This window comes from Falco cherrug, chromosome 14 (genome assembly GCF_023634085.1).
Source record: "Falco cherrug isolate bFalChe1 chromosome 14, bFalChe1.pri, whole genome shotgun sequence".
In the NCBI taxonomy this organism is placed as follows: Eukaryota; Metazoa; Chordata; class Aves; order Falconiformes; family Falconidae; genus Falco; species Falco cherrug.
The window spans coordinates 1,928,761-1,956,380 of NC_073710.1; the positions used below are offsets into that span (position 1 = coordinate 1,928,761).

Here is a 27,620-nt window from a genome sequence, read left to right on the forward strand (position 1 = left end):
TAGTTAAAATGCCTCTTTATTAATATACAAACCTAGCAACATTTAAGCCAACCAAAATATCAAATGAAATAAAGCACGATATAAATACAGCGTATGTAACAACACGGCCTCAGTGGAGAGCAGCAAACTCACCCTGACTTGTGCGCTTGGGAACAACTGTCCATGTCCTCCCATGGGGTCCAGCAACCAGAGCAGCTCCGTCTCTCCCAAACCCCTTTGAACCCAAAACCAGCAGATGCGAGACCACCGCTCCTCTCAAAGGCAGACCACCCAGCGCAAGGCTTCTACAACCCCAGACCTCAAAGGGTTTTAAAAGCTCCACGTGCTGCTACAGCCCGTGTGTCGGCTTGCCATGACCCTGCGAGGGGAGCGGGAGAGGGCTGCCACGGACGGGGAGCCACGCTGCTGAAGTTGCTCCTTGTCTGCCCCACCTCAGCTACGCCCATTGCACAACGCTCACAAACGTAAGGCACTAGGAAAATGTTTTCACAGGTTCAAACTTCTGCTGTTCTTAAAACTTCAGCAGTAGCACACTTCAGAAGCCCTGCCAGCCCTTTCAAATCTGGTCTCAGCAGACTGATAAAAGCATGAAGGGGCCTGGGGGGAGTAAATGGGTGCACCCGATGCCCAGAAGCAATGGTGGAGAAGGGATGTGCTGGTGCAGTTCACAGGGTGGCAGTCTCTGCTCAGGGGACCTGCACCGGGTACCTGTCCAAGACGCAGGGAGCCCTTCTCCCGCACAGCCCAGGTCTCCTCCACAACTGGTGACAGCAGGAGCTGTCACGCGTGCACAGCCAGGAACAGAGCAGAAAGTGAGGGGAAGGAAACACCTTGCGTCTCGGGAGCAGCAGCAAGGATTTGATCTGGGCCAAAGAGGGTTTTCCCCAACTCTTCCCGCAGATGCAGGCAACATTACCAGCAGCCAGCTGCCTGGCAGGCGGTCTGAAAACAACTGCACTCATGGTGCATGCGTGATCCTTTCCCCCGTGCACGGCTTGGGTTGCTTTGCCGGCAGAAGCGCGTATGAGCAGCGTAGCGCATCGTACCTGCAAAGCAGCGCTGGGTGCCGTGCTGTACCTCAGAAGCCAGCCTGACATCGGGCACCCAGCACAGCTTTGAGACAAACAGGAGCCTCAGAGCCATCTCAGCAACCATCAGGGGCAGCAGCAGATGCCCGCTGCTCCCGTGTCCCCTGAGCCATGCCTGCACGTGTCAGCTGGTCCAGCAGGGAAGCATTCAAGCAGAGAATTTTGTTTCCTTTAATGCAACGAGACACTCATAGGATACTCTACACCAGCCCAGGCTTCTTTCTTTAAAGAAAGAAAACTCATTATAGCACGAGCAAAACAGCGAATAAATCCATTTCTGGGGGAAAAAATAAAAAGGGAAGGTGTCAGCCTAGACAGCTGTACAGGCACGGGGGCTGCTGGCTCATTTAGCTTAGTTCATTACAAATTCCAGCCTCAGACCCGCGGCATACTGCAACAGCAGCCTCCGCCAGCCCCAGTGCTTGCTCAAAAATATCTGCCGACGGTTGTGTCTGCTCACACACTCAGCACAGCTTTCCAGGAAGAAAACCAAATGGCAGGCACAATCAGTGCTCAAATACCTCACCTAAAGCTTTAAGGCATCTACAAATATTTGAAGGGTTTTTTTCCTCTCCCAAATGCAAAGACTGTTCTTGCTGAGGGCTGTAAGCATGCTACAATCACAAAGCTTACGGAAAGTTTAAAGTGCAAAGAAAATTTTCAAATGCTTTTCAGAGACAGCTTGAAGTCATCTGATGACATTAACCCCCCTCCCTTCCCCAGGCCCTGTTCCCTAACTGAATGGGTTCTTTTTTTAAATAAAAATGCAAACAATCAGTTAAGGAAAAAGTTTAAAACAGAAAAACATCCCAAACGGGGCACAAATTAATGTGACCATGTATTACAATAAAATCATTCGGGAAGACATAATCGGAAGGTTGTGAATGTTTTGCTGGACGCTGGCAGCAGCTAAATGTTCTGTTTAAAATAAGAATGACTTCTGCTCTTGCAAGCAACTCCTCCCTCTCAAAACATGGAAACTACCTTGTTTCTATAGATTTCTTCCCAAAATGTAACCATCTTGTTAAAGCGTGCTGGAAGGACCGGGTCAGTGATGTCAGTGCTGTACCTCCACAGGTGAGACACCACTTGCAAGAACATGCCAGAGAGAGACAAGTGTTTCGAGCAAGCGAGTGTGCGCACCCCTGCCTCCGCCGTGCGCACGGTTTCCTGCACTGCCAAGGGAGATGAGAGAAGGAAATGTATGTTGGAAAACGAGCAGCACTGCTGCTCTCGCCTCCTCAACAAGCTGTCCCGGTTCTGCCCAGAGCCACTGCCACCACCTCGGGCTTGTCCAGCAGTAGGGCTGCAAAGGAAGATGCTCCCTGGGCTGGGAATCGGGGCTGATCATCTTTCAAAGGCTGGGCTTCAGCGGCTGAGTAAGGGGCAAAGGATCAAACCGCAGTCACACCTCCCCTCCCGCCTCAGCTCAGCCACCCTGCCATCCCCTTGCCTGCTTTTCTTTCGCCGTGCCTTGCTTTCTGATGGGCAAAAGGAACTGCTGCACTCAGCCGCCTGAGGAAGGAGATTAGAAGAGTGTAGCAAGAGTGGGAAAACCCTGGCATAGGGAGAGGGAAGGTGAAATGGTGGAATATACAGTGGCCACAAACCCGCCTGGGAGTTCGGATGTTGGCACCTGCACCGTCTGCAAGTTGAAGAGCTTAAATTGATGCAGAGAGAGATCCAGAGCCAACCTGGCTCAGAGGATGAAGCATCAGGTAGAATGAAGAGAAGAACCTTGCGCACAAGAGGTCCCACAGCAGCACAGGCTGGAGTTCAGAGCTGCAGCAGTAGAACAGCAACATGATCCGCGGCAGCTTGAATGCAAGAGTAGAAAGGAGGAATCCAAGCTTACACCATGACTCGGAGATGCAGTGGAAGTTTCAGCATAGCCTCCCCTCCTTGCCACAAAGTACAAAAAGAAGCTGTCCAACAAGGCACACCAAATGTGGACACTGGAGCCAGCACAGAGAAAACCAGAAGAAACTAAGTCTGGCAAAGACACGTGAAAAATCACTGTAACACGCCCTCCTGAAACAGAAAACATCATTCCTAAATAGACTGCTTTAATTTTATCCTCAGATCATTAAATATGAACAACAATCTCTCTCTTCTCTAACATCCATTTTTACGCAAGCCTTTCAGTACTCACTCAAGAACTAACAAAACACCAGAGCTTCAGAAAGGACACAGCAAGTGCAAGACAACGTAATACCTCTGGAAAAACCATTTAAGGGAAGTGGCTGCCCAGTAAGTGCTGCCTCTTACACAAGTTCCCCACGCCACAGACGACACTTGGGCAAGCGAGTCCCTCCCGGCTGCACCCTGCGGCGGATGCCCCACCGCCACGCCAGCAAACCCCTCAGACGTTCAGTTCTGGGGGAAGAAAACCCAAGCCTACACGTGCCAAGCGCATGCCACTCACAGTGGCCTGTCCCCCCACGGCCCACTAATGTTTCCTAAACATTTATCACTGATGGGTAAAAAGCTTATCCTAAATGGGTTATGCTCAACCGATGGTATTTTAGCAAAAAAAAGGAATTTCCTGTATTAAACTCCAGTTAACTTCCCTTGCAACAAAAGATGCCTGTATGAACAACATCTCCAGGACTGTTCCCGTTCTGGACAGCAAAGCTCAGAGATCTGGTAACAACCCCACGACGGCTCCGCACGAGGTGCGCCGGGCAGAGCTGCTGCTGCTGCTTCAGCACAGAGCGAGGCCGTCGCCCCTGCTGCTGCAGAGGAGAGGGATGCTATTTTAGTGTTTCCCACCCAAGGTTTACAGTCTTCCCGTGCAGAATGAGAACAAACCGCCTTTCTCAGCAGAAAGCATTTTAAGGCTGAAAATCAGGATATATGATTTTACAGTCCGTGTTATTTAGATGCGTCACAGCAGCTTCCAAGATATGATTTCCAATTTCCTAACCTGAAGGTGTACTAAAGGTGGTAGCTCTTTGACTGATTTTGTTGTTCTTTTTTTAGGCACTCTACTTTTAATCATCAGATAAGGGATTAAAAGCCTTACATCACCATTTAATACCTCTGGAAGAAAACATTACACTAGAAGGACCTTCCTCGCTCTCGGTATCTAGCACTATTTTAAAACATACTTTCCAATTGTTCCCTTGACAGGTATTCAGGTTGATGAAGGCAAACTATTCTTTAACGTTGTAAGGTCAAAAATAGCTGCCAGAAATTAAATTGACTAAGCTTGAACAGCAGTTGAAGGCTACAGGTTCTGATATAAAACAAGAATCAGAATTCATAGCAGGGAAAGCCAGAGTAGGCGTTAATGAGCTGCAAGACTGACAATTACCAAACCATCTATCTCTGGGTTTCGAACAGCAACCATAGCGCTGCAGAACGTGTCGCTGTATCTCTATCAGCATGATGGAAAACTATTTTCACACTCTATTTTTGGTACTGAAAAGTCAATAGATCTAGACATAAAATAAACCTAAGCAGACATAATGACAAAAGTAGCTCATAAAACGCAATTTTAATGTCTGAACTGCTGGGGAAGAGACGCCCGTATCAGAATTTGTCTGAGGAACTAACAGGTGCCTATAAATTAGGGGAAAGAAAAAATAATCACAAGGAGGACTATAATCTGGCTGCAACTTCAATGATACTTCATGAACGAGTGGTTGGTAGAGGACAGCATGCTGCTAACATTCCAGTTTGGTCCTAACTAGTTTTAACTCTGCAGAGAACAAACTGAATGGTTCGAGCTAAAATCTCTTTTCAGGGGTTGCAATAAGTACTTTTTAGCTCGCCTGGGCTGTACACTTTGTCTCCTGAAGAAGCATCATGCCTCACCAGGAACAAGAAATGGTCAAGAAACTCCGATCAGAAGGGCTGCTCCAAGACACATCCCAAATATCATGTATAAAACTCTTTCTTTGGTTGAAAGCCTGTTTCCCTGGATAAGGAAGGCACAGCAACATCCCATAAAACCAACAGAGGGACCAAGATCCTCCTTGGTATGCACGTCCGGCACAGGAACAGTGGGATCACAGTATCTCTCTATGCAATAAAGACATGCAAGAAGTGATCAGATTTTCAACTGCTATTAGATGCCCTACGAACCTTTCATTTAAGCAATTAATTCTAACACACCAAGCAAAATTTCAATTCAGAGAGCAGTTAACAGGGGAATGTGGAAGAAATGACAACCAAGTGGAATCTCCACCTACAGCAGCCACGCAGGGTACTCTCGGTTGCGAGATCTCAAAAAGCTGTCCTGCTATGGTCACCACATTTCAGAGACTGGAGAATTTTTGCATGTCAATTCAAAAAGATGTTTGCAATCCTTGAAGAGGTCACACACTACAAAGGAATTCACCACTCACAAAGGAGAGAATGCTCAGCGAAGACCTCTGCGTTCAACCTACTACAGTGCATGCTCAAATCCTTAATTCTCTTACACCCTTTCCTGACTCTCCACCCCTAGCTTCCACAGCTTCCCTATCACCCTTGATGGGGGAGCTTGCTCTGACAACCTCTATCAAGGGGTTAAGGTTTTGGGCGTTCACCTCGGCTGCCTTAAGGGCCATCCGACTCCTTTTGCACACTGAGAACATCTGGATCATGAACTGGCAGAGCCTGCGCTGAGCTGAAGGCATGACCTGAAACAACTAAAGCAGCAGAAAGCAAACTTCAGACAAGAACCGTGGAGGGTTTTGAGCTCGTATTTACACTACTGATGCTTGCTATTTAACTGGAAAAGAAAGTGCCTCGAACAGGTTCTAGACCCTAGAAAAAGTGTTCATCATGGCTGACAGGGCAGACATCAGTGCAACACTGTGTTTGAACTCCAGACGGAAAGATGCTGGAGCAGAAAGACCATGATGAGTATGCGGGTGGCAGAAGTGGGGAAAATGTTTAACAGATCTTTTTCAAGTAAATAAAGAGAATCTTTGCTTTTGATTGTGCTCACAATGGGAAGAAGAAAAAGAAGAAGACGTAAATGTGTGCAATATTCAGCATCCCCCCACCCCTTCACCATTTACCATCAGTGTTCGAATCAGCTCATTTTGACACTTGAAGAAGGGGTGAATCCCAGCTGCGCTGTTTGAAGCATCTGTGTGAGGAGCATGACACAAAGAGCTTTGCTGAAGGAAAGCAATTTATGATCCCACTGCCACACTCCTTTCACTCCGTCTATTCAATCCCTTCAGCTGAGGTACTACCAAGGCAGAGAAGTGCGTGCCAGTGAGGTAGCTGATCGTTCTATTGCTGTGTGCACCAACGTGCCGACCCCTCTTACAACGCGGTATGCGGAGGGCAGGGTGAAGTCACAGCGTTCATCTGAACCACAGGCAGCAAACACCTGCTGTCCCATGCCTTACGCTGGAGAGGAGAGAGGAAGGGTCTAGTCCTCAGAGGTTCACCCCAATTCTTCCCACCACCACGAGGTGAGGGCCCCTGGTGGGGTTCACTCCTATACAGGCTTCCCATGGACTTCTGGATGCATGCTCAGCACTGTGCTTCATCTGCTGGGGCACAGGGGAGCCTGGCAAGCAAAGGGTTGAAGGAGGGAGACCGACAGGATCGGGAAAGCTTGAAAATTAAAGTTTTAAAATATACAAAATATAACACACTGGAAAAAGTTTAAAAGTTGAAGGACAAGAAAGGAAAAGAAAGGAATACATGGAGCGAGGAGAAAGGACTGGAAGATAGTGGGAGAAGACTCCAGCGTGGGAAAAGGAGCAGGTCGGGTCTAGTCAGCACTACTCCCTCTGGTAGCCGCTCAGTTCCACCTCATCCTTGCGGCGACGGTGTGTGAAGAGGGAGCTGAAGGGGTAGAGCTTGGCTTTGGCCTGGAAGCGCTGCCCAGCAATGTCAATCTCATACTCGCCCTGGTTGATGAAGTCAGTGGTCACCACCAGCTCTTCTCCTGTCTTCTCGTCAAAGTGCTGCACGAAGCCGAGGCAGACGTGGCGCTCCAGCGTGTAGCTGTAGGCACTGCTGGTGGTCTTGCCCACATAGCGGCCGTTGCGGAAAATGGGCTCCCCCCACCAGGGCCAGAGGTCCATATCCGTGTCATGGTCCTCAAGAATGAACATGGTAAAGCGCTTGTACACACCACTCTGCTTCTGTTCCAACAGTGCTTCCTGGCCGACAAACTGCATTCCCTGGGGAGAGAGGGAAGCATCAGCTGATGAAAGGAACACAAACTGTAGTGGTGGCCGAGTTTTAGCAGACAAGTTTACTGACACGAGGTCAACTTACGCTTGGAACTTACACCCTGTCAAGATAGGTTGCTTCTATATGTAAGAAGCCCAGCTCAGATAGAAACTTTCCTATCATATTTGTTGTTCCAGATGTTAAAAGGCACAAAAATCTTCGCGAAGCCGGCCTTTAAAAACATCATTCTAATTTTCACCAGAGTGAAAACTGTGTCACTGTTTCTAGTTTTTGCCATTTTTCTGGTTCCAGAAGTCTACTGTGTTTTATAAACCAGAGGGAAACTGTAATAGCACATGAAATTTGTATCCCTAATCACTACATCCCCTTCCTGAATTGATACAAGCAGTTGTTTTGGCTTGTGCAAAGATGCAAGAAAGAAGACAGACAAGTGACAGTGGCAGCACCTGCCACCCCAAAAGCAGGATACAACTCTATGGTGATTTACATTTCAGTAAAAGCAGAGAACTCCCATTTTAGTAAAAACAGAAAACACCTGTCCTCTGTGCTTATCCTCATATTTAACATCATTAAATGCCACTTGGTGCACAGGCTGGCTTTTGCTTCATCAGATTGGGAAAACAGCTGGAAGAAACACAAACTCTGAGCATCTGTAAGGTAGACAGCACCCCTGAGCAATACAGGACACTACACAGATCACCAGGAATGCTGCCCAGGAAGGAGGAAGACAGAACATTTTTGGTATTTCTAGAACTTTGCTGAAGCATAAAAATATAGGTTATAGTTATGCACTACACGCAGCTCCATCAAAACCAAGGCATCTATCCGTTCGGCTGGCAGCCTTTTCAATTCAGTACCGCTCTTCCACCCACCCCAGTGCAGGAGGCGGTGTACCTTGTCCAGCTTGACCTGGAACTCGCGTCCACACTCCATAGGAGTGGTAAAAGCGTCCAGATCCTGGCCCCAGAACGCAAAGAACTTCTCAATGCGCAGGCTGCGGAGCGCGTAATAACCGGCATTCCGAATGCCGTACTTCTGTCCCATGTTCATCACCTCGTTGTACACATGAAGGGCGTACTGCAAAGGAAGGGTGAAACACAGAGATGCAGACTAACACCCGGAGAGAGCAACAGCATCTGACACCACCATGGACCCTAGGGTGCCCTGCCGCTGCAGCACAAGAGGCCTGTCCCACTGGAATGGGACACGAAGCGGAGAAACTCCCCCTGGTGCCTGCAGGCAGCTTTCCCAAGCTACAAACCAGACCTTTCATACCTGTGTCAACTTGGAAAGTGTTTCTGATTATGCATGCAAGCAACCTTTTTAATTAGCTAAGGCTACAGTGTACTCTTACCTCTATGGGGATATAAAGCATGAATCCAGGTTCTCCTGTGTGAGTGATACTCATCACACGGATGCCATTAGCATAGCCCACGCTCATCTCCTGCAGAATCAGAGGGGGTGAAATCATCCAAACCGGAACACAGCAGAGATCCAGGAGGAGCACAACGTGTAACACAAACCACACCGGCCAGCCCTCTCTCCCATTCCTCACTGTATTCACAACCAGCACGTACTTGCAAAGAATTTGAATTTAAAAATTCAAATAGTGATGTCACATTACCCAGACTTCTTAATCACTTCATGACACTTGGCAATAAGCCCTGGAACTAGGTCAGGACACAGGCTTGTATTCGAGATACAAGACAGAAGTTGAATAGCAGCTATCTGCTCAACTTCTTAATGTGACAGGAAACAATGACTCCCCGGTCACCGATCCCAGCTGCTCCTCTGACCGACAGCTTCCTGACTGATTATATGAAATATGCCGAGATATAAAATGGCACCAAGCCTAGAGTGAGTGGAATAGCGAAACCAAACGCATATTCACCTATCCATTCAGCAAGCAGAACCCACAGAGGAGTAGTTGCAGTGAGCCTAGTGAGTTCATTACCAACTTCGCTCGGAAACTGCAGCAAACCTGCGTGTGAATCTAAATTCCCTTCTAACTATCCAAAGCATAATTCTTCCCCTCCTTCCACAGACGCTTTGAAAAAACCTAGTGGGGTGAGAAGGAAGGAAGCACAGTCACTCACCTTGCAAAAGAGAGAGGGGAAGTGTTCTGGAGTCATCGGGGCATATGACAACTCTGACAAGACATCGACAGCACGGGGGCCGATCAGATTGAGAGCTAAAGAAGGGCAGGTAACAATACTAGGATAAGCCTGGAGAAGCCTTGCCCGGTGTCTACCTTACATATGTGCACACTCCAATTTCTAAAACCTTAGTGTTTACTGAACCAATAGGTATGTTTACACTTAATAACGGAGGAAAGAGACATTAAACTCTCCCTCCTGACAGTGCACAGCAAAGGAAAAGCTGTCTCCCAGCTCAGGGCATGCTGGAAGGAAGTCTCTGAATTGCTGTTCTCATCCAGCTGTTTGGAAAGGAGACCCAGTCACCACTCCGACACCTTAAAAAATTAACAGGCATGCAGCACAAGACATCATTTGTGATTCCAGGCTGTATAAGGAGGTCTGCATTCAGTGATTTCTTACCCGTGTACTTCCAGGTCACGTCTTCCATGGTCAGGTTGCCGTCGTCGGGTAAGCGGTTCTTCAGCCAGGCCCAGCAATGGACTTGTTGGTCAGTAGGGGAGATCATGAAGAAGCTGGAACAAAGTGAAACCACAAACAATGAACAAGCAGCCACAAGATGATTCAGTTCATTCTTTGTCCATGAACTACTGGAGCGATCCAGCAGCCTCTGAGCTAACAGGAGACCAAAACAAGCTGGTTTGCAAAAAAACACAGCTAGAGTCTCTGGATCAATGCCATCACTTCTGTCACGATGAGAAACCCCAGCCTTCAAGCATTAGCAGCAGTCAGTCCAGTGACAAGAAGGGACTAGAAGTGGAACACGGGCAGTTTACAGCAGGTTTACAGGGTACCTCAAAAGCCACAATCGCTTTGCAGAAGGTATTTGCAGCTCTTCACGACCAGTGATTGTCTGCTCTGACAGTCAGAAGAGTGCATGGTTCACACAGCAATTTCTTGTTTCAGTGTGAGTCTTTTCACACACAATGGCAGTTATTATTAACAGTTTCCAAAAAGAGAACTCCACTTGATATGTGAAAATGAGCTACTTGTTGCATAAGTCTTCTTTCATACAAGCTGCAAGTTAAAGTACATTACTGACAGAGATAACATCTGCAGAAATGACTAGGCAAGGAGGAAAGCTCCTGGTTTCACACAGAGAAGGACAGTACTTTTAAGCAATACATGAATACAGACAGAAGAGGAAGAGAAAGAAAAGCTGTTTCTAATTGAAAGAGCAGCAAAGAAGAATGCTTTCATACCAATACAATGAAAGCACACACAGAAAACGGTCCAGAGAAATAAAATCAACATTCAGCTGGGACAGGCCTGTGAAGAAGTAGTTTTTTGATTGAATGCCAAAGAGAGCCCAAACTGTTGAGTCTAAGGATGAGATACTGTGATCATGTCAGTTTGCACCAGAGAGCACACAAAAAACAAACCATGGAAGACTGCAGAGCTGAGAATTAGAGTACCCATACTGCAATGCAAGTTGAAATAATCAAAAAATAGTATTTTCAGCATGCAATTTCAGTGAGGAGACTGGCCAGGAGCCAATGAGGAACCATTTGGTTTGCACTTTAGATGACAACCTAAATTAATAAACTCTAATGACTGCTGAAAACAAATTGTATTTCAATTGTGCAATTAAACATCTGAAGGCCTAACATTTTGCAGAAACCTATCTTCATCTGTAGTCTCAGACAAAGGCGTATTTCCCCCAACATACGTAAATTCAGAAGCTCCCTTTCATTTGGGTTACTGAATTAGGAACGTAAGTGGAAAACTGCAATTTTTCTTTTTAGTTTACAGTGGTGAAAAAACTTTGTGATCTTCATTAAGAGGTTCTTAAAGGCTCTAACACCCAGAGGGTGATGGATAAAGACACTGTCTGCATACTTACCTGCGTTTGCTCAGTCGTGCTATGCTGCAGTCATTCTCATAACCTCCTTTCTCATTAAGCATGCCCGTATGCACAACATGCCCAACTGGCACATCCAGGTCATTTGAGAAGAGATACTGCAGACTCTCCAGGGCCTGGTCTCCTGTGGACTACAGGAATTGAAAGGGAGAGAAAGTCAGACAACCTGTCTGAGCAATACAAATCCACTGGGGCAGTTTAAGATCGCAACGTCCTGGCCCAAATTCATTAAATTCGTAATGACAGTGAACTGATGTCTGAAGTGTAATAGGATACAATGGTGATGTAGTGCTGGAGGTCAAATTCTGTTGATAGAGTAAGCAGGTATTTCTATAAACTGTACACCCGACAGACAAAAAGCAAAGTTCTATACTAAATATTGTGGTACAACCTAAATTTGGTCATACAGCTTGACTTCCTCTATCTATCCCCAACAGGGGACACACAATTTTGTAAAAGCAGTCAATACGAAACTGAAGGCCACTCTTACCAGGCTGATGCTTTGTCACTTCCTAGGTACTTACGCTTATTTCGAACTTGGTAAAAGATGACATGTCAATGACACAAACTGCTTCCTTACAGCACTTGACTTCAGAACCCACAATATCAAACCAATCCGGTTTGTAAAAGGTTTTGCTCTGATCCAAATCCAGCAGATCTGATGTAAAGAAGAATCAACGGGTCAATTCAGAAACGGGATGAGCTGAGATCTTACATAGACCAACAGGGATGCACTAGGCAGAGGAAAGTATGATCTCACCTTTCCCAGGTGGGACAAAATATTTGACTCTCTCAAATCCATGCTTTTCCATCCACCTAGCTCCCTGTGCATCCAGGCGGTCATACAGCGGTGAAGTACGCAGCTGCCTGCCAGTCTGGAAGTCCCAACGGGGAACTTTCAGATCACAAATGAGGGCTGCAACGGTAACCCAAAGGTATGTTATTAGGCAAAGTGATTATCTTTACCTAAAATTTTTTTCCAGGTTATCAGTACTTACTAATATCTGAACCATTAATAAAATATCCTCAAGACAGCTCTGACCTTCCTCTTCTGGTTTTGAAAATCGACAAATCTGTTCTGATCCATTTATAGCTATTCAAAATCAGAGTAACAATATTTGCACAGAAAGCTTGTATTTATAGATACTTATGGTCTTATGACAAATCTGTCAAGATAACAAAACCTCTCTATTTTTCATTAAGTCATATTGACTAGCATTAATTATGCATAATTCTTCCCTGACAGCACACTGTATCAGACACTTATCATTTTGACAATACTAATCCTGGGGTAGGCAGCCCACAGTGACAAGGATCATCTAATTCACCTTCTTAAACACTGGCAGTTCAGCCTTCTCTAATTATTGAAGCTTTTCCACATGGCTCCTATAGCTTTTCAGATAACAATATAAAATATTCTTATTTAGAAAACATGTTACCCTAATAAATGTGCAGCATCCTCCCTGGTCACCACTGGGGAGTAATAACTCAAGGATGCCTGAGTACTTCTTCGTAAGTGTTACGTTTCTACGTAGGTCATAAGCTGCTTAAAATTCAGGATAAGGTGAGTATTTCTTACTGAATACTTCTACTAGTTTTGCCTCATAGTTAATGATGCAATGATTTTCTTGGCATTATCTAGTATTGGCACTCCTGAAAGAGTGGTGGAGGAAAGAATATATTAGAATGGGAACATAAAACCGCAGAAATTGAATACAGTACTTATCTTGTAAAAAACAGAGTGATTCTGTAGCTATCAGCATTGAGATTTGTATCTGAAAGCAACTGCAGGATAATGGCCAGAGTATAAAGTGATTTTTCTGGGAGGAAGGTCAAAGCATAAGGTTTTTATTTCCTGGATACAGCAGGACTAAGAGGTTTACCCAACTTCTCTGCTTTCACCTGAACATATGTTTTTAGTTTAGACTTGGTATTCAAATAATTGTTCCTGTTTTGCAACTTGTGGAGGACTTCATACGTCTACTTGAAACTTGTAAAGAAGTTGTCCACATGATCTCAGGACAGATAATCAAACAACAGGAGGCAACTATGGCTTTAGACAGGGCACAATGATGTCTCGGATCTATTCTGCAAGGTATTTATCACAAACTTTGACAGGAGAAAGCAGAGTATGTCTACAAATACTTCCTGAATGATCTAAGATAACTGTAACACATACTCTTAAGTTGGAAGCGATGGTATTTCCACACTATAATGATGTGCAAAGAGTAACAATGTTTGAGACAGTGTAATATTCCCAGTTAAGACCTTGGCATTGTTTTATCAGGCTGGAGTCCTACAGAGATACACACAGATCTCCCCATACCAGAGGCAAAGCACAGAAATAGAAGAGGGCACAGTACTGACAGCATTTCTTTTAAGAAAACTTAGTAAGAACATTGCTAATACAAAAAAACCCTATCCTTTCCTTTCTCCTCTATAAAAGAGGCCCTACTGCCACAAAGGAGGCCAGGAAGAAGGAAAATCATTCTCAGAGTAATGCCAGAGGAGAGACAGCACAGCAGAGAGGAAAATCTTGGACAACCTGGCCAGCACTGAATGCAGAGACCTCACTTACGCATTACTTCCATCACACGGTGACGGAGGAAAGTGCGACTGCTCTGAAGGGCACCAAAACGTTTCAAATCCAGTGGCCAGACGTTTTCTGATGGATACCCATTTACCATCCACTCTGCCAGGTACCTGATGGAAGAAGTAAAGAGTGAGCTATCAGCCAGTGTCTTAAGGGAAAGAGTCTAATTTTGAAGTCAGAAGCAAAGCAATTTGGACATGAGAATTTCTTGCAGTACGGAGAGAGAAGACAACTAACATGGTATTCTAAATACTAGCAGAATCTGGAAGGTTTCCCTTTATAAAACCCATCCACCAGATTTCCAAATTATTAATTTCCCATTAGGATGAAACACACAGGGCCACAGGAAGTTAAGGACACGTGGTAAATGAAGCCAGAGCCTGGGCAGGTAGCCTGGCTGACACCGTGTCAAATCCTCAGGCTACACTAAAAAGGAGGTGCCCAGTATGTTTAGGTCGGAGTTAGGAGGCCGACTGCTTTTGTCATTTTTCAGTACCTGGTGTAGGCTCAGCCACAAACCATCAGTGACAGCATTCATTCCAGCACGAGGTGCCAGCCAAGTTATGTTTAGCTACACTTCTAGCAGTGAAGGAGGAAGGCATGCTCCAGAGCTAAAGGACAAAGGCAGCTCAGACCAAAGCAGAGCGGAAGGATCTGTTCACAGTCAGTAAACAGAAAAACACAGGGGTTTGAGACTGATCATTAAAAGTTACATTAGCAAGCTAAGCTGCTTATCTTGAGGATGTAGCAACAAATGGACAAATCGTGCTTTTACCTTCAGAAATACTTTGATTCTTAGAGAACCTGACTGCAAAGGTTCTCTATAATTTATATGACAAAGAAAAAAATAATGAGTTGCTTCCCCGCTGAGTTCAATTATTAGACAAAGGACAGAAACTACTGGAGACAAATGCATATACTAACACCTGCCATGACAAGTGAGCAGCTTGTTAAGAAGGCTGTATGGCAGAAGGGATGCTGGGCTGCCAAAACCAAATGGCAATCAGAGGGAGTGAGCATCATTCGGCAAGCAACTTTGCTGCTGGGATCACACTTACATGCCTGTCAAAGTATTTACATTAACACAGCAACTGGGTTTTACTGGGAAATGATTCCATCCCTAGCTCACTGGCAGCTTTCAGCAGTACTGGCAGCACTGGCATCACATATGTGGTGCTTCATCTGCATCAGATTCACTCTGCTTTCAGAGAAATTAACTGCTGTGTCAACTTGAATGATCTAAGGACTTCAATCAAATAATAAATTAAAGGGAATCACGGAGTACAGAAGGTGAAGGAATATATCCTTTGCTAAGCTTTTGTCTCTTCCTGGTAGATAAAAATAAGACCAGTTAGCTCTAGGGAAGCTTACTTAATCCCCAGCTGCTCACTGCGATGTGATGCCAGAGGAGAGGTGTGCAGGACGGCAGAGTCCAGCACAGGTTTGGAATACACACAGGAGAACATAATCGGAACATGGCAATTGCTCCTTTCCTTCACTCAAGTTGGAAAATAAAGAGGAGTCTTTGTCAGAGAGGAGGTGACAAATACTGACCAGAACATTATACACAGAAGGATCATCTGAGCAGTCTCTTTTCCCGGTTAAAACCTTACTTACATACGTAACGGTGATAAACCACTTACTTGCCTGCTCCCCCACCATATGAGATACCAGCTGAGTTCATGCCAGCCAGAACGAAATAGCCCCGCACGGTGGGTGACTCTCCCATTATGCACCGCATATCTGGTGTGAAGGACTCGGGGCAATTCACTAACTGCATGATCTGCAGAGCCTCCAAATCCGGCATCCTGCGCAGAAGGGCACTCAGAAGGGGCTCTAGGACCCAAAAAAAAGACAAAAAGTCACAGCCTTCAGTCTCGACGCATTTCAGCTACTTCACCTTCACACCTGACAGCACAACAGAGCCACGCTGTTATCTAAACAGATGGAAACTGCTTCCATGTTTTGAAACAGTTACAGGATAAACCGTTTACCTGCTGGAATTGAACTACTTGACATGGATCACACCGAGTACCATAAAAGCAGCCACACCAATCCAGACCAAGAGCCCAGTATTGTTTTCCACAGCGCAAGAGCATGTTCAGTTTTGTCAGGGCAAACAATAGGAACAAACATCAAACAGATACCCAGTGAGGAGTAAGAACAGGCAAATCGGTATGACGCTTGCCCCACGCACTCTGCCAGCCTCCACTCACCATCAGCTCAGAGCATTTCATAAACTCTGGATAGCTCTCCCTATTCAGTAATCCCTACATCGATCTCTCGCCTAAGTACTTGATGACCAGTCTTCAGCAAACTCATGAAAACATCCTACAGACACTGCCAAGGAGTTCCACGTTTATCATTTGTTGTGTGAGGAGTCACCTCCCTTTGTTTTGAAATTCACACTCCCATTAACTGTTTCTGATGCCTCCCAGTTGGCAAAACAGAAGAGAGTGAACTCTTCCATCTATCCTGTCCATCTCATTCAAGATTTCATAAATGTCTGTTTATTTCCCTCCCGTCATCTCTTTTTCCTAGCCTACTCAGTCATTCCTCACTTGGCAACTGTCCCAAGCTTTGATCAGCTTCTTGCTGCTCTTTCAGCGGGCCTTCTCCAGTCACACGACACCCTCTGGAGATATGCAGCCTACGACAACCCCTACCTGGCAAACCAAGGATTTAGTATTGCATGATGATTGTGTTTTCTGCTCCTTTCCTAAGAATGCCTAACTTGTCTTTTGCTTTGACTGCTGCTGGGCTGATGTCTTCACAGAACTAATACAACCCCAAGGTCAGTTGGAAGCCCATCATTTTGTATGGTGAAAATAAGACCATCCCCACACACCCCCAGACACTTACGTCACTTCACATTTATCCTCATTGAATTTCCTTGCCACTTCATTGCCCAGTCACGCTGGAAAGGTCTTTTGGCAATTCTTCACAGTCTGACATTTGAGAGCATTAATAATGGGATAAGCTACCTATTTTGTTTTTCTTGTCCAGAAGTTACCTCTGCATAGTACTGCGGGTAAAAACCCTCACAATTCAGCACCAATAACACTCCTCTGCTTTACACAAGCAGTAAAATAATCAGATTTCACATTACCTAAGAAGTTACAAACAGAAGGTCTTTCTGACCTGCTCTTTTTCTTCCCTCTCTTGTGCATTAGAATTCCAGAGTGAGAACCTGTAGTTACAGGGGTTTTTTTCTCATTGTTAAAAAGAGAGATCAGTATTAGATTTATCCTCATCTCCATCCCAACATTTAAGCAACTGTAAAGGTTATTTCAAAATTGAAAGGTGTTCCAACAAAAGAGATCAAAGCAGTAATGCAAGAGCTCAAACCACAGGAACTGCAGTGCTAGAAAAGGATCAAATATTGGCTGAGTAAGCTCTGACTCTGCTCAACTGTTCGGTATGTTTGAACGGATAAAAGGGCAATGCTGGAACACAGCACACAGTTGCTTCTGAAACTCGGTCTATTTGTGGGTGCCAGCATGTAGCTGCTTTTCACTTCAGCAGTACCTAGAAAACCAAAAAGGAAGTGGGTGCAGAGCTCAAGCAATTCACAGTGAAGCTAATATCTTCTAGCAAGTCTGCAGGCATCTACAGATCTAAAAACCTCTAGCACAGGCCAGAACAAAACTGCACCCCATCCTGGCTCCACCCCCTGGAGTTCAAACTTCTATGGTATCAATATGGCATCTCACAGAAATGGAAGTAAAATTAATTGATTTAACCTGGGGAGTAGCTGGAAGAACACACTACCACTGCAGAGAGAAATCAGTAAAAAATGCATGCGCATTCACAAGGGATGCAAAGTGCTCTGACACAAGGGAAAACAGGATCCTTGAAAAAAAGGCAAATGTGAAGATGAGAGGGCACACACAAACTTATCAAGAATGAAAAGGAGGGGGGGGGAAGAAAGGGATTCATTAACTATGCTGTGTTCTTTGCTACAGAAAGAGCCCTCCATATAAAAGTACATAAAGAATAAGAAAATAGAATCAAGTAAAACAGGAAGAGAAAGACAGAATATCTGGAATATAAAAACCACCACTGTCAATGGTGGGATGAAATCCGGGAAGCAACAATACCAAGTTCTGTCCACAAAGCAACAGCCACCGATGGAAATGCGCTTGGCAGTCACTACTGAAGAGAGAAGCCGAAACAAAATACCACGGCTACATGGCAGGTCAACAGCACCGATCCCCAGTGTCACAAGCAGAGCAGCATGTGGCACTGACAGTCAAAAATCAAATGAAATGGAAAAAGAGTGCTGCAGAGTTTATGCAGTACCTCGCTGCACTAGAGGAAATTCATACATGCTAAGGGTTAGTGGGTGTTTTTAAACACTACACAGATATCGATGTAGTCTCCTTTGGTAAAGGGGTTTTATGTAAATTACTGACAAATGAAGAAGTGAATGAATTTAAGAGAACGTTCATCTTTCCCACACCCTTCAGGTAAAGGCAGACACATGCTAGCTGGTCAACAACAGCCTGCATTGCTGCTAACTCGGCCTTCTGCTGAAGCCATGTGCTTCACGTGTTTCTGAACAGCAGGGCCCAGAGGGCTGTGACCAGTGGCAGAGTCGAGCTGGAGGCCTGTAGCTCCTGGTGCTCCCCAGGGTCAGGACTGGGTCCGGTCCTGTTCAACTTAGTCATCACTGACCTGGATGAAGGGCCTGAGCGTGCCCTCAGCAAGCTGCTGATGGGACAGAACGGGGGGAGTGGCTGATACACCAGAAGGCTGTGCTGGTGGGGATGGGGCCAGGCTTTTCAGTGGTGCCCAGCAACAGGACAAGGGGCAATGGGCACAAACTGCAACACAGGAAGTTCCACCTGCATATGAGGAAGAACTTCTTTACTGTGAGGGTGACTGAGCACTGGGCCAGGCTGCCCAGACAGGCTCTGGGGTCTCCTTCTCTGGAGACATTCAAAGCCCAGACGCAACACTGTGCAACCTGCTCTAGGAGAGCTGCTTCAGCAGGGGCTGGACTAGGTGGTCTCCAGAGGTCCCTTCCAGCCCTGACCGTGCTGTGATTCATTGCTGTGGGAATCTTTCTTCCCTAACATACCAAAATGATCCCAATCTTCTTGAAGGTTCTGAATCTCCAGCTGGTTCCGTCCCTCCGTGAAGAGAGGTTTGGGGTTTTTCTCAAAGCCTCCCGAGAGGATGCCACCTTGCCAGTTGCGTATGTAGATCCTGCCATCTGGGTCTACAATAGCTGCAGACGAAAGAAAAGAGGTGGGAAGGGAATTGAGAGGAGGGATAGCTGTGTCAGGCAGCTGTTCCACAAACACCAACGATGGGGTGTGGTGACAGGCTGGTGGCCTCCTGACACGAGACGGGACAACCTCAGTTCCCCAACCCCACACTCTCACACTGTTCTGGTTCTTATGTGATACCTTGGTGAGCAAGTTTAGATTACTGAACCAGCACTAACTCCCACCACAACCATGCATGTTAACTTTGGGGCAGCGCAGTGAACTGAATTGAGCCTGAAGAGCACCCAAGCCAGGAGGATGGTGTTACCAGGAGTGGGAGGACACAGGAAGGAGTCAGACCCCTTGTGGGACTAACAAACTGTTATACTGGCTTAGTTCCACCGGAACTACACCCCAGACCAGACCTTCCACCAAAAGATGTCCTGCCCTCCCCCTCTTTCTCTTCCTATTTTGAGGACAGTTAATTTTAATGGGGATGCATCACCGATCCAGTTTGCTGCAGACCATCAGCACAAAGGTGGGCAGCACTGGGGTAAGGACAAACAGCTCTAGATTGCTTCTTCCAGTGGTAGTGCCAACTTGAAGCATTTATGATACTCCACCTGACATGTTCCGTAGCAATTGTTTCCATGTACAGAAAAGCTGTGAATATATATCTCTCTGTGTGTGTGAATATATATATATTTTTTTTTTTTTTTAAATTACTCAGTCAAGTAAAAGCAAAACACTTGGGGACTCTGGTCAGGGAGCTGAATTCCCTGGAGAGTATATACACTACTCCCTAGAAGCAGAAAATCTTGCTAATGACTGAGAGTAAATAAGCAGAGCCTTCTACTTCCCAACCACAGTTTTCAAACACAAGGGCTTTTCTTTGAGATCCAAAAGCCAGAACATGGGGAGGAGCAATTACCTCAAGTGTTTGGTTGCCCCTACAGCTCATAGACATGTAAATGCCATTGTAAAGCCTTAGCTTCAGTTGGAGGAAAGGAATAGATGGGCCATTTGGGGACAGCAGCCTGCAAGGAAAACACAGTGCCAAGGCTAGCACCCTCTCCAGCCCACAAATGCAAAAATCCAAGTCTGAGAGACACCTGCTAGCCAAGCTAGAGTCAAGGTCATTCTCCTGCTAATTTGGCAAACTCTGAAAATCAACTTCTGCAGCAAAAACTTTCACAAGAGATTCCTTCTACCACTGAAAGGATATTCAGACCAATTCAGCTAGAACACACTTCACAGTCCCAAATAAGCCGAGAACCCACAGCCCTTAGTTGGCCTTTTTGTCATAAACTACGTGTTGCCTTGGAAAGGCGGATATTATTCACTGATAAAAGCAAAGCAGAGGTGAAGAATCCTTACTTGGTAAGCTGCTTGCCAGAGGTTCCTTCAAAGGATGTGTCAGGAGGTAGAAGTGTTCGCAGGCATGGAGGGGGATATTGACTGGTTCCTTCCCAGAGTGCCCCAATTCATAGGCCCACTGAAATAAAAAACAAGTGCAGGTTAGAATGCTAAAGAAGAAAATTAACTCCAATAAAAAAGGCAAGACAAAAGCACAGGTCACCTCTGTGAGTTTGCTTTCACAGAAGACCAAGTAAGATTTGGTTACCTGCCCTAAACCTTAAAATAGACACATATTTTTCTTTTCTCAGAATTTGCGTTGTTTAGGATAAAGACTGTTCTCTGTTCCTCATATAAGATCTAGAAAAGTGGGGCTCTGATTCAAGACTAAGTAGTATATCAACTTACAACGCAAAAGCAAAATAAGATCTGTACACCAAGGTCAATACTAGGCTCAGCCTCTAGAAGCAGAATAGTCAGGATTTAGGTGCCTGTACTGCTAAGAACCGGTACTAATAAGCCAGCCAGCTGCTAGGTGAGAAACAGCAATTGTCAGATGTATTTTTGCAGTGGAGAAGACATGATACTAAAGGGGGAAAAAAAACTGGGGGCAGGGGATGAGAGAGAGAGAGAGAAGGGTGGCGAGAGACTTAACTGTCTCACTAAGGGAGAGCAAAATTTTCTTGCTAAGAAAGCAAAATTTTTCATGTCAGAAGGGTGCACCCCCCAGGAGAGAGACCATGGGCAGAGTTGTACCAACAAGCTGCAGGGTGCTGCTCAGCAGTCTGTGGTGCCAAGCAAAGTGCTGTTCTCCTTCACACCCCTGCTGGTCTAAGACGCTGAAAAACATGATTTTAATCTACTCCAGTAAACCAAGCCAAAGGACAAACCAAAAGAAGAAAAAAAAGAAAAAAAAAGGAAAAGGAAAACAAAATCGTGAGGAAAGCGCACATGTTCTTAACCAAAGGGAAAAAAGAAAGAAAAATTTTAATAATTCAACCTGGCCAGCACAGTTGACAAAGTACTGGCACTGAATCTGTCCTCTGTCGGTCTCGACTCCAGTCACACGACCATTCTGGACTGCAACATGACTGACACTCGTTCGTTCGTAAATCTGGACACCTGGAGAGGACATGACAAAGTCAGTATACCACAAACCTTCTTTCCAATGTGTCAGGCTGCTAACATTGAAGCCTTATACTGAACCTAAATGCTTATTTTCTCTTTAAAACAAAATTTCTATTCTTGACCCAGTAATTCTTAAGCAAAACCCTGTTACTTGTAAAACGTCACGCAAACAATTTGTACATAATTTAAAGGCTGAGATTTACAGAACTTTTTCCCATGTGATAATCTGGGTGATAAACACACTCGAGCATAAAAAACACAAAAGGAGTCTCAACTACAGGTTTCTTTTCATTTAAATTTCTTTATACAACAAAGTCTGTAGTTTCAGATGGCAAGACTGGTTCTTCTATGGGAAATCAGTCACTTTGTGAAAAAAAAAAAAAAAAAAATCAATTAACAGTGCAAAAAAAAGATGGACTAAGAGAAATTGAGAGGTATCTTCCTAAGTAGCTTCTTCTAATCTGATGGACTTTCACCCTTAATGAGCTTCATCTCTGTTATCACATGTAACCTTTCTCCCACTTATAGACCACTCAAATTTTGCCAGAGTGCTGGGCAAACAGCACTTATTACCACACTTCCAAATCCATTTCCAAAGCATACGTGCCCAGTGAAACGTTCCCCAAGGACTCAGGTCATACCTTTTCATTTGTAGGTAATTAAAACTCTTTTGATGTGTAATTCTGAATCGGGTCCTACGAAAGATTATTTTTATGATAAGAGAGTGTGCTTATTCAGAGAAATTAATAACCAGTAAGCACAACAAATTGGTGCCTGATCCATCACAGCAGATCTGTAAAGATTCAGTATGTTAAAAAAAAGTAAATCAGCCTGTTTTTTGAGAAAAAAATGTATTTTACAGAATCTGAACCTTATGGAAATAACCAAATTTTGGTCTTCAGTGCTCAGTTAGAATACCGACAGAGACGCAGAACATAATTTTCTTTTATGGAAAGAAGGTGACTATCATGCAGGAGAGCACTCTATAGATAAAAAAACCTCATACCATTCCGTGAGGCAGCGGTTGCCAGAGCCAGACTCACATTGGCAGATGACACGAGTGCATCTTCTGGCACATACATGGCCCCCACAAGGTCATGGATGTTGATCAGTGGGTGGAGTTGTGCCACTTGCTTTGGGGTGATAATTTCACAAGGTATACCCATTACGCTGCCACAGAACATCAGAAAAATGCCGTCATTAGTCTTGCAGGAGAGCTGGTACAAACTTAAGATCAGTTTATATTTCCTGCTTATACGTACTTCAGCGATGAAGCAATGCGTTTCAGGGAGATCAGTCGATCCTGAGTCTGAGCCAGTGAAATAGAGCCTGTCTTCACATACCCTGGGACAATGACCAAAGTCGTCAGATTTGGACAGGATCTTCAGTTCCTTTTAATCTCAGACACACTGCTTTAATAAAATTGCAGACCTGTTGCTTCCACTACTCTGAAGCCTGGAAATCCCAGATCCTCAAATATCAGCTAGTAATGAAAAACCCCATCAGTCAACTTTTTAAAAAAGCAACTAAATTTTGACTTGTGTGCTAACTCTTTATACTACATTTACTCATGTTTATTAAAAAACAATCCATAATCAAACTTCACACATAGACCTATTAAAAGAGAGAGAGGTTACTGGCAAAAAGTGATCTAATAACTGCTCAGAAGACTAAAATCTCAACTACTGAATGCAGACATTTTTTGACTCTTCCACCTGCAATAGAGTAATACTAATCTTAATTACAGGCACAGTTATTAACCTCTGTTGAGTCTGACATACATCACAAGTCCTTGTCAGCAGAAAACTTTACAGCGACCAAGTTCTTGCTGTCAGTACGTGCCTAAGCATTTCAGAGGGAGAGGGAGAATTTCAACACAACATTTTCTTTCCAGGTTATTTCCAGGATAAGACTAGAGTAAGATACCTTGCTTTGCCTACGCTTTAGCGCTTCTGGTAACCACCTTCTCTTTTTGAGAAATGAGTCAGTGCAGAAAATGGGCCATTTGCTCCAGTCACTGCAATATACTTTTTAGCATCCTTGTGAAAATTCACCTGCGTTTGCCCAAGTTACAGACAACATAAAAGCTGTCAGTTTGCAGGTAGGATGCCTTCGGTTTGCCCATCTAATACTCCTCTTCCCACTCCTCTGACTGCATTAGTAACATCCCTTTGCATCTGATTCTGTCCAAACGTATTGTTTTTGAACAGGAACCACCAACCCTTAAGACACCATCAATTTACATTTGTATTTCAGTGTCAGGACTTTGATTCAGTTCCCCAAAGACTACTCAATGATTATACTTTCAGCACCTGTTACTACTCCTGTCTCTTGTTCCAGCTGCTGGTAGAGCTTGTTTGAATAGTCTGCCATCTTCAGCTCTATGGACACATGCCTGGCCGTGCTCACGATGCCAGCGCAGAAGCGAGTGGTACCAGCAGCTAACCTGCAGGAGAAGTGGCAAAGGTGGCCTCATGCTGCTGACCAGCACAGAGACGAGCAACCCCCCATCAGGTCAGGCTGCTCCAGCAGCTCTGCTGACAGCATAAACCAGACAGCAACCTCCCCCCAACGTATCAGACCAAAAGCTGGAAGTTGGATGATGCAGGGATAATGCAACCTTGAGAATGCTTTTCCTTCAGTTCGCTTTTGAAAATGCATTGTATTCCAAAACCATTTCTAAACCATTTCTTAACCAGTCCTAAACACTGAAAGTTTTCAAAGAAAGCACTTGAATGAAAAATTACCTTATGCTTAAGTCAACCTGCCAACCTGATTCTTTCTTTCTCCAAAGTAGGATTTCCCTCAAATGAAAATTAACTTGGATTTGAGTCTGGCATCTTTACAGTTAGAACGAGTTCCTCCTACTGGACAGCAACTGCCGTAGACAGGTACACGTATTTCTGGTCCCTTTTTAAACTGCCCTTAAACCACTGTCCATCCAGCTATTCGGTGAAGGGCTGCTGTAGAGGTAGAAACCTATTAAAAACTCCCTGCAGTACAGACACAGGAAGGCAAGATAACCAGGTTTAAGCATCTCCCTCACAACCTGCTTCCACGATACTTCCAAGTCATCCTTCCTGCTGCTAAAGCGATCCTGCGGTTTTCCATTTGCCTATGCAAGCCTTTGACAAGACTGCTTTTGGCCTAGCACGTCCATATTCTCTCAGCAATCCAGCCTGGGAACCAGCTGACTGAGGTATTCCTCACATCCCTGCTCAATGACAACCCAAACAGCTGACGCATAGTCTCCCCAGGCTGAGCTGCACGTTGTTTCTGCTAACGCAACATCCTTTTTACTTGAGCATGCACAGACTGAGCTTGTACAACATTAACTCAATGAAAGTCTGTAATGGAGTACTTGTACCCAACTCCAAGCTTGTAAAGATAACATTCTTACAAATGAAGCCTAGCACCTCGTTTCACTCAGGACACCGCTCACAAGCTCTCAGCCAAGACTGCCCCATTTCCTCTCTTTGCAACTATAAAGAACCCAATAGTACCTGCCTCCCAACCATGCAACGTCAAGGAATCACAGCTAATTATTCCTGAAGGCAGCAACAGTTGAGACGCTCTAAGCCAGACAGTAAATATGCTCAGTCCAGCACCTATTTAGGGTGTTAGAAGCTGCTGCAATAAACACCTCTCAAAACCCATAAAGCCTTAGCACTGCCTCATACCCAAGGTCTCCAAACTGATTAATGAAAACAACACAGATCTGTCTGCAATGGAAATCTAACAACAGGTAAGGGCTGCACAGCTAGCTTTCAACAGGCGCTACGTGCTCTGCCAGACTGCAGATCCAGCTCACCAAGGCGTACAAAGGCTTGCATTCAGCCACACTGCAACGGCCTTACTTTTTTACAGATAGGCACTAAATCCTGCAACAAACGAGATAATCCCAGCCTTTAACCAGCTTACTGAGTGATGTTTTAGTGATGTCCGCTTATAACCTCCACATCTCCTGCAATCTCTTTTAAGCTTTGTTAGTGGTGTAATGCTTTTATATACGTATTGCATCCCACTTCTAGAGATGGTCAATAGGGGCTGGATGATTTACATGGATTTTTAGTTCTCTTAAAATGGTCCATCTGTCTTTGTCAGCTGCACTGTATTTTACATTATTACCTGTAATTATGCCAGAGCAGATGGGTATCTCCCGAAGGAACTGTGGTCCATGGAAAACCCATGCCAGGGCAGAGTTCTCCTGATGGGAAGTGCAGCCCATGGAGGACCCACACTGGAGCCCAGCACTGATCATAACCCCACCATTCACCCCTTGCGCTTCTTGGGGCGGAGGGTGGGCTGGCGGGGGAAGGTGTAGAAGACAGTGGAGTGCAGGAGTAAAACTGAGCATGGGAAAGGAAAGGTAATGCTTTCATATTTGGGTTTTGTTTCTCATTACCTGAATCTATTTTAACTAGCATGAAATAAACTAATTATTTAATTATTTTAAACTAATTCTCCATAGTGCAAGTCTGTTTTGCCCAAAGCAGTAACTGATAAGGGATCTCCATGTCTTTATCTTGGTACACGAGCTTTCTCAGCCTACCTTCTCCCCACCTTGCTGAGGAGGTAAAGACAGTGGCTGTGTGGGAGTCTGGCCTTTAACCAAGGTCAACTGACCTTGCAGGCCTGCCCTGTGCTTGCAAAAATGTAATAAGCGTCATTACTTATGTTCAGTATCATCTTATTCCAAGGGTCCAGGTGCAGAAATAGAAATAACACTTTACAGCAGACGCTGCTACGCATGGAAGTCCTGGTTCTTCGGTTTTGTTACCAGAAATCCTTACCTGCCCTGCTCAAGTAAGACTATATCCTTCCAACCCATCTTGGAAAGGTGATATGCCACAGAGGTGCCTGTGATTCCACCACCACAGATGACAACCTGCGCCTGTGCTGGCAAGGAAGCCGGGTGAGGTTCTTGAGTACTTGAGGTACTTCGCCGGGAGCAGGTCATTCTCCTCCATTTGGGGTTAGCCGCCCGCCACCGGGTATCTGACAGTAATCGGAGAAACATCCTGGCAGCTATTTGTCAGTTGTTTTTTTTAAAGCACCACCTAGATGTGTTCGGACGTTAACTCAGTACCACTCCTTCTAGGAAGGAAAAGATGAGAATCACATTACCGCTTATCTTATTATATACAAGGCTGGCAGCAGCAAACATCACATGGTGCATCGGGTATAAGTGGACATGGACAAGCTGATGAGTAAACAAACAGGAGAGCAGTTATTCAGTCCTGAAACAACAGCCTTGCTATTAAGATTTAAACTTGGATCGTGTCATGGGCAGAGCGTCACACCATTTCTGACGGCGGTATAACTTGACAATGAGCTAAAAACCAGATGAAAGCTGGCAAAGAAGAGCGAGAACACTCTCACCAACAACAGGTAGAGTACAGAAAGCCAGCGGGCACAGATCACGCTCTGTGATCTTTCATAAAGGCTACTAAGAGGATAAGCTTTATCACTGACGCTGCCGGGCCCTTACCTGAGAAAGGAAACCAAGTCTGCGAACAGTCACTAGCACAAGGCACCACGGACGCGCCCTCGCTAACGTGAGCTTTGCCACCAGGCGCTACCCAGGACCTGTGGCAGCGCCCACCCGGCGCAGCCCGCTACCCGCGGCGGGGAGGTCACGGCAGGGCCCTGTGCTCCCCTCACCCGCGGCCCGCCTCACGCCGCAGACCCGCGCCCAGGCACGGTACCGCCGTCAGGCTGCCCGCGCCCGGCCTGAGGGGCCGGCGCCACGGCGGGGAGCCGCCGCCGCCTCGGCCTGCTCGGCCCCGCGCGGGGGAACGAGGCAGGGCCGCCGGCAGGGGAAGGGCCGGGCAAGGAGCGGTGGCGGCGGCGGGCGGCCCCGAGCGGGCTGGGCCCCGGCGGCTGCCGCAGGAGCGGGCCGGGGCCGCGGGGACGCGCCGGCTCACCTGGGGCAGGGGGAGGCCTGACTGACCTTCCGCGCTTTACGGCCGCCAGCCGCGGCACGACAGCCCCCCCCCCCGCGTCGCGTCACCCGCCCGCTGGCCAATCCCCAGCCCGGGAGGCGGGGGCGTGGTCGAGCGTCGCCCCGCCCTC

The 27,620-nt window shown here is 45.8% G+C and overlaps 1 protein-coding gene across 5 annotated transcripts; it reads right to left on the reverse strand.

The window, feature by feature from the left end:
• PDPR (pyruvate dehydrogenase phosphatase regulatory subunit) lies at nucleotides 1–27,564 on the reverse strand. 5 transcript variants are annotated; one of them, XM_055726352.1, is made up of 18 exons: nucleotides 27,473–27,564; nucleotides 26,339–26,639; nucleotides 23,858–23,991; nucleotides 22,808–22,889; nucleotides 22,552–22,715; nucleotides 21,418–21,539; nucleotides 20,439–20,556; nucleotides 18,932–19,081; nucleotides 15,492–15,684; nucleotides 13,834–13,958; nucleotides 12,016–12,171; nucleotides 11,780–11,913; nucleotides 11,238–11,386; nucleotides 9,797–9,909; nucleotides 9,335–9,429; nucleotides 8,593–8,682; nucleotides 8,133–8,315; nucleotides 1–7,225 (listed from the first exon to the last, which is right to left on the reverse strand). In XM_055726352.1, the coding sequence occupies exons 2-18, from the start codon at nucleotides 26,563–26,565 to the stop codon at nucleotides 6,821–6,823; spliced, it is 2,640 nt and encodes an 879-aa protein (XP_055582327.1). In that variant the 5' UTR covers nucleotides 26,566–26,639; nucleotides 27,473–27,564; the 3' UTR covers nucleotides 1–6,820. The 5 variants fall into 5 exon arrangements, with proteins under 5 accessions (XP_055582327.1, XP_055582326.1, XP_055582325.1 ...); XM_055726351.1 differs by having other exon boundaries at nucleotides 26,339–26,642; nucleotides 27,473–27,545; XM_055726350.1 differs by having other exon boundaries at nucleotides 27,037–27,512.
• Nucleotides 27,565–27,620: the final 56 nt, after the last annotated feature.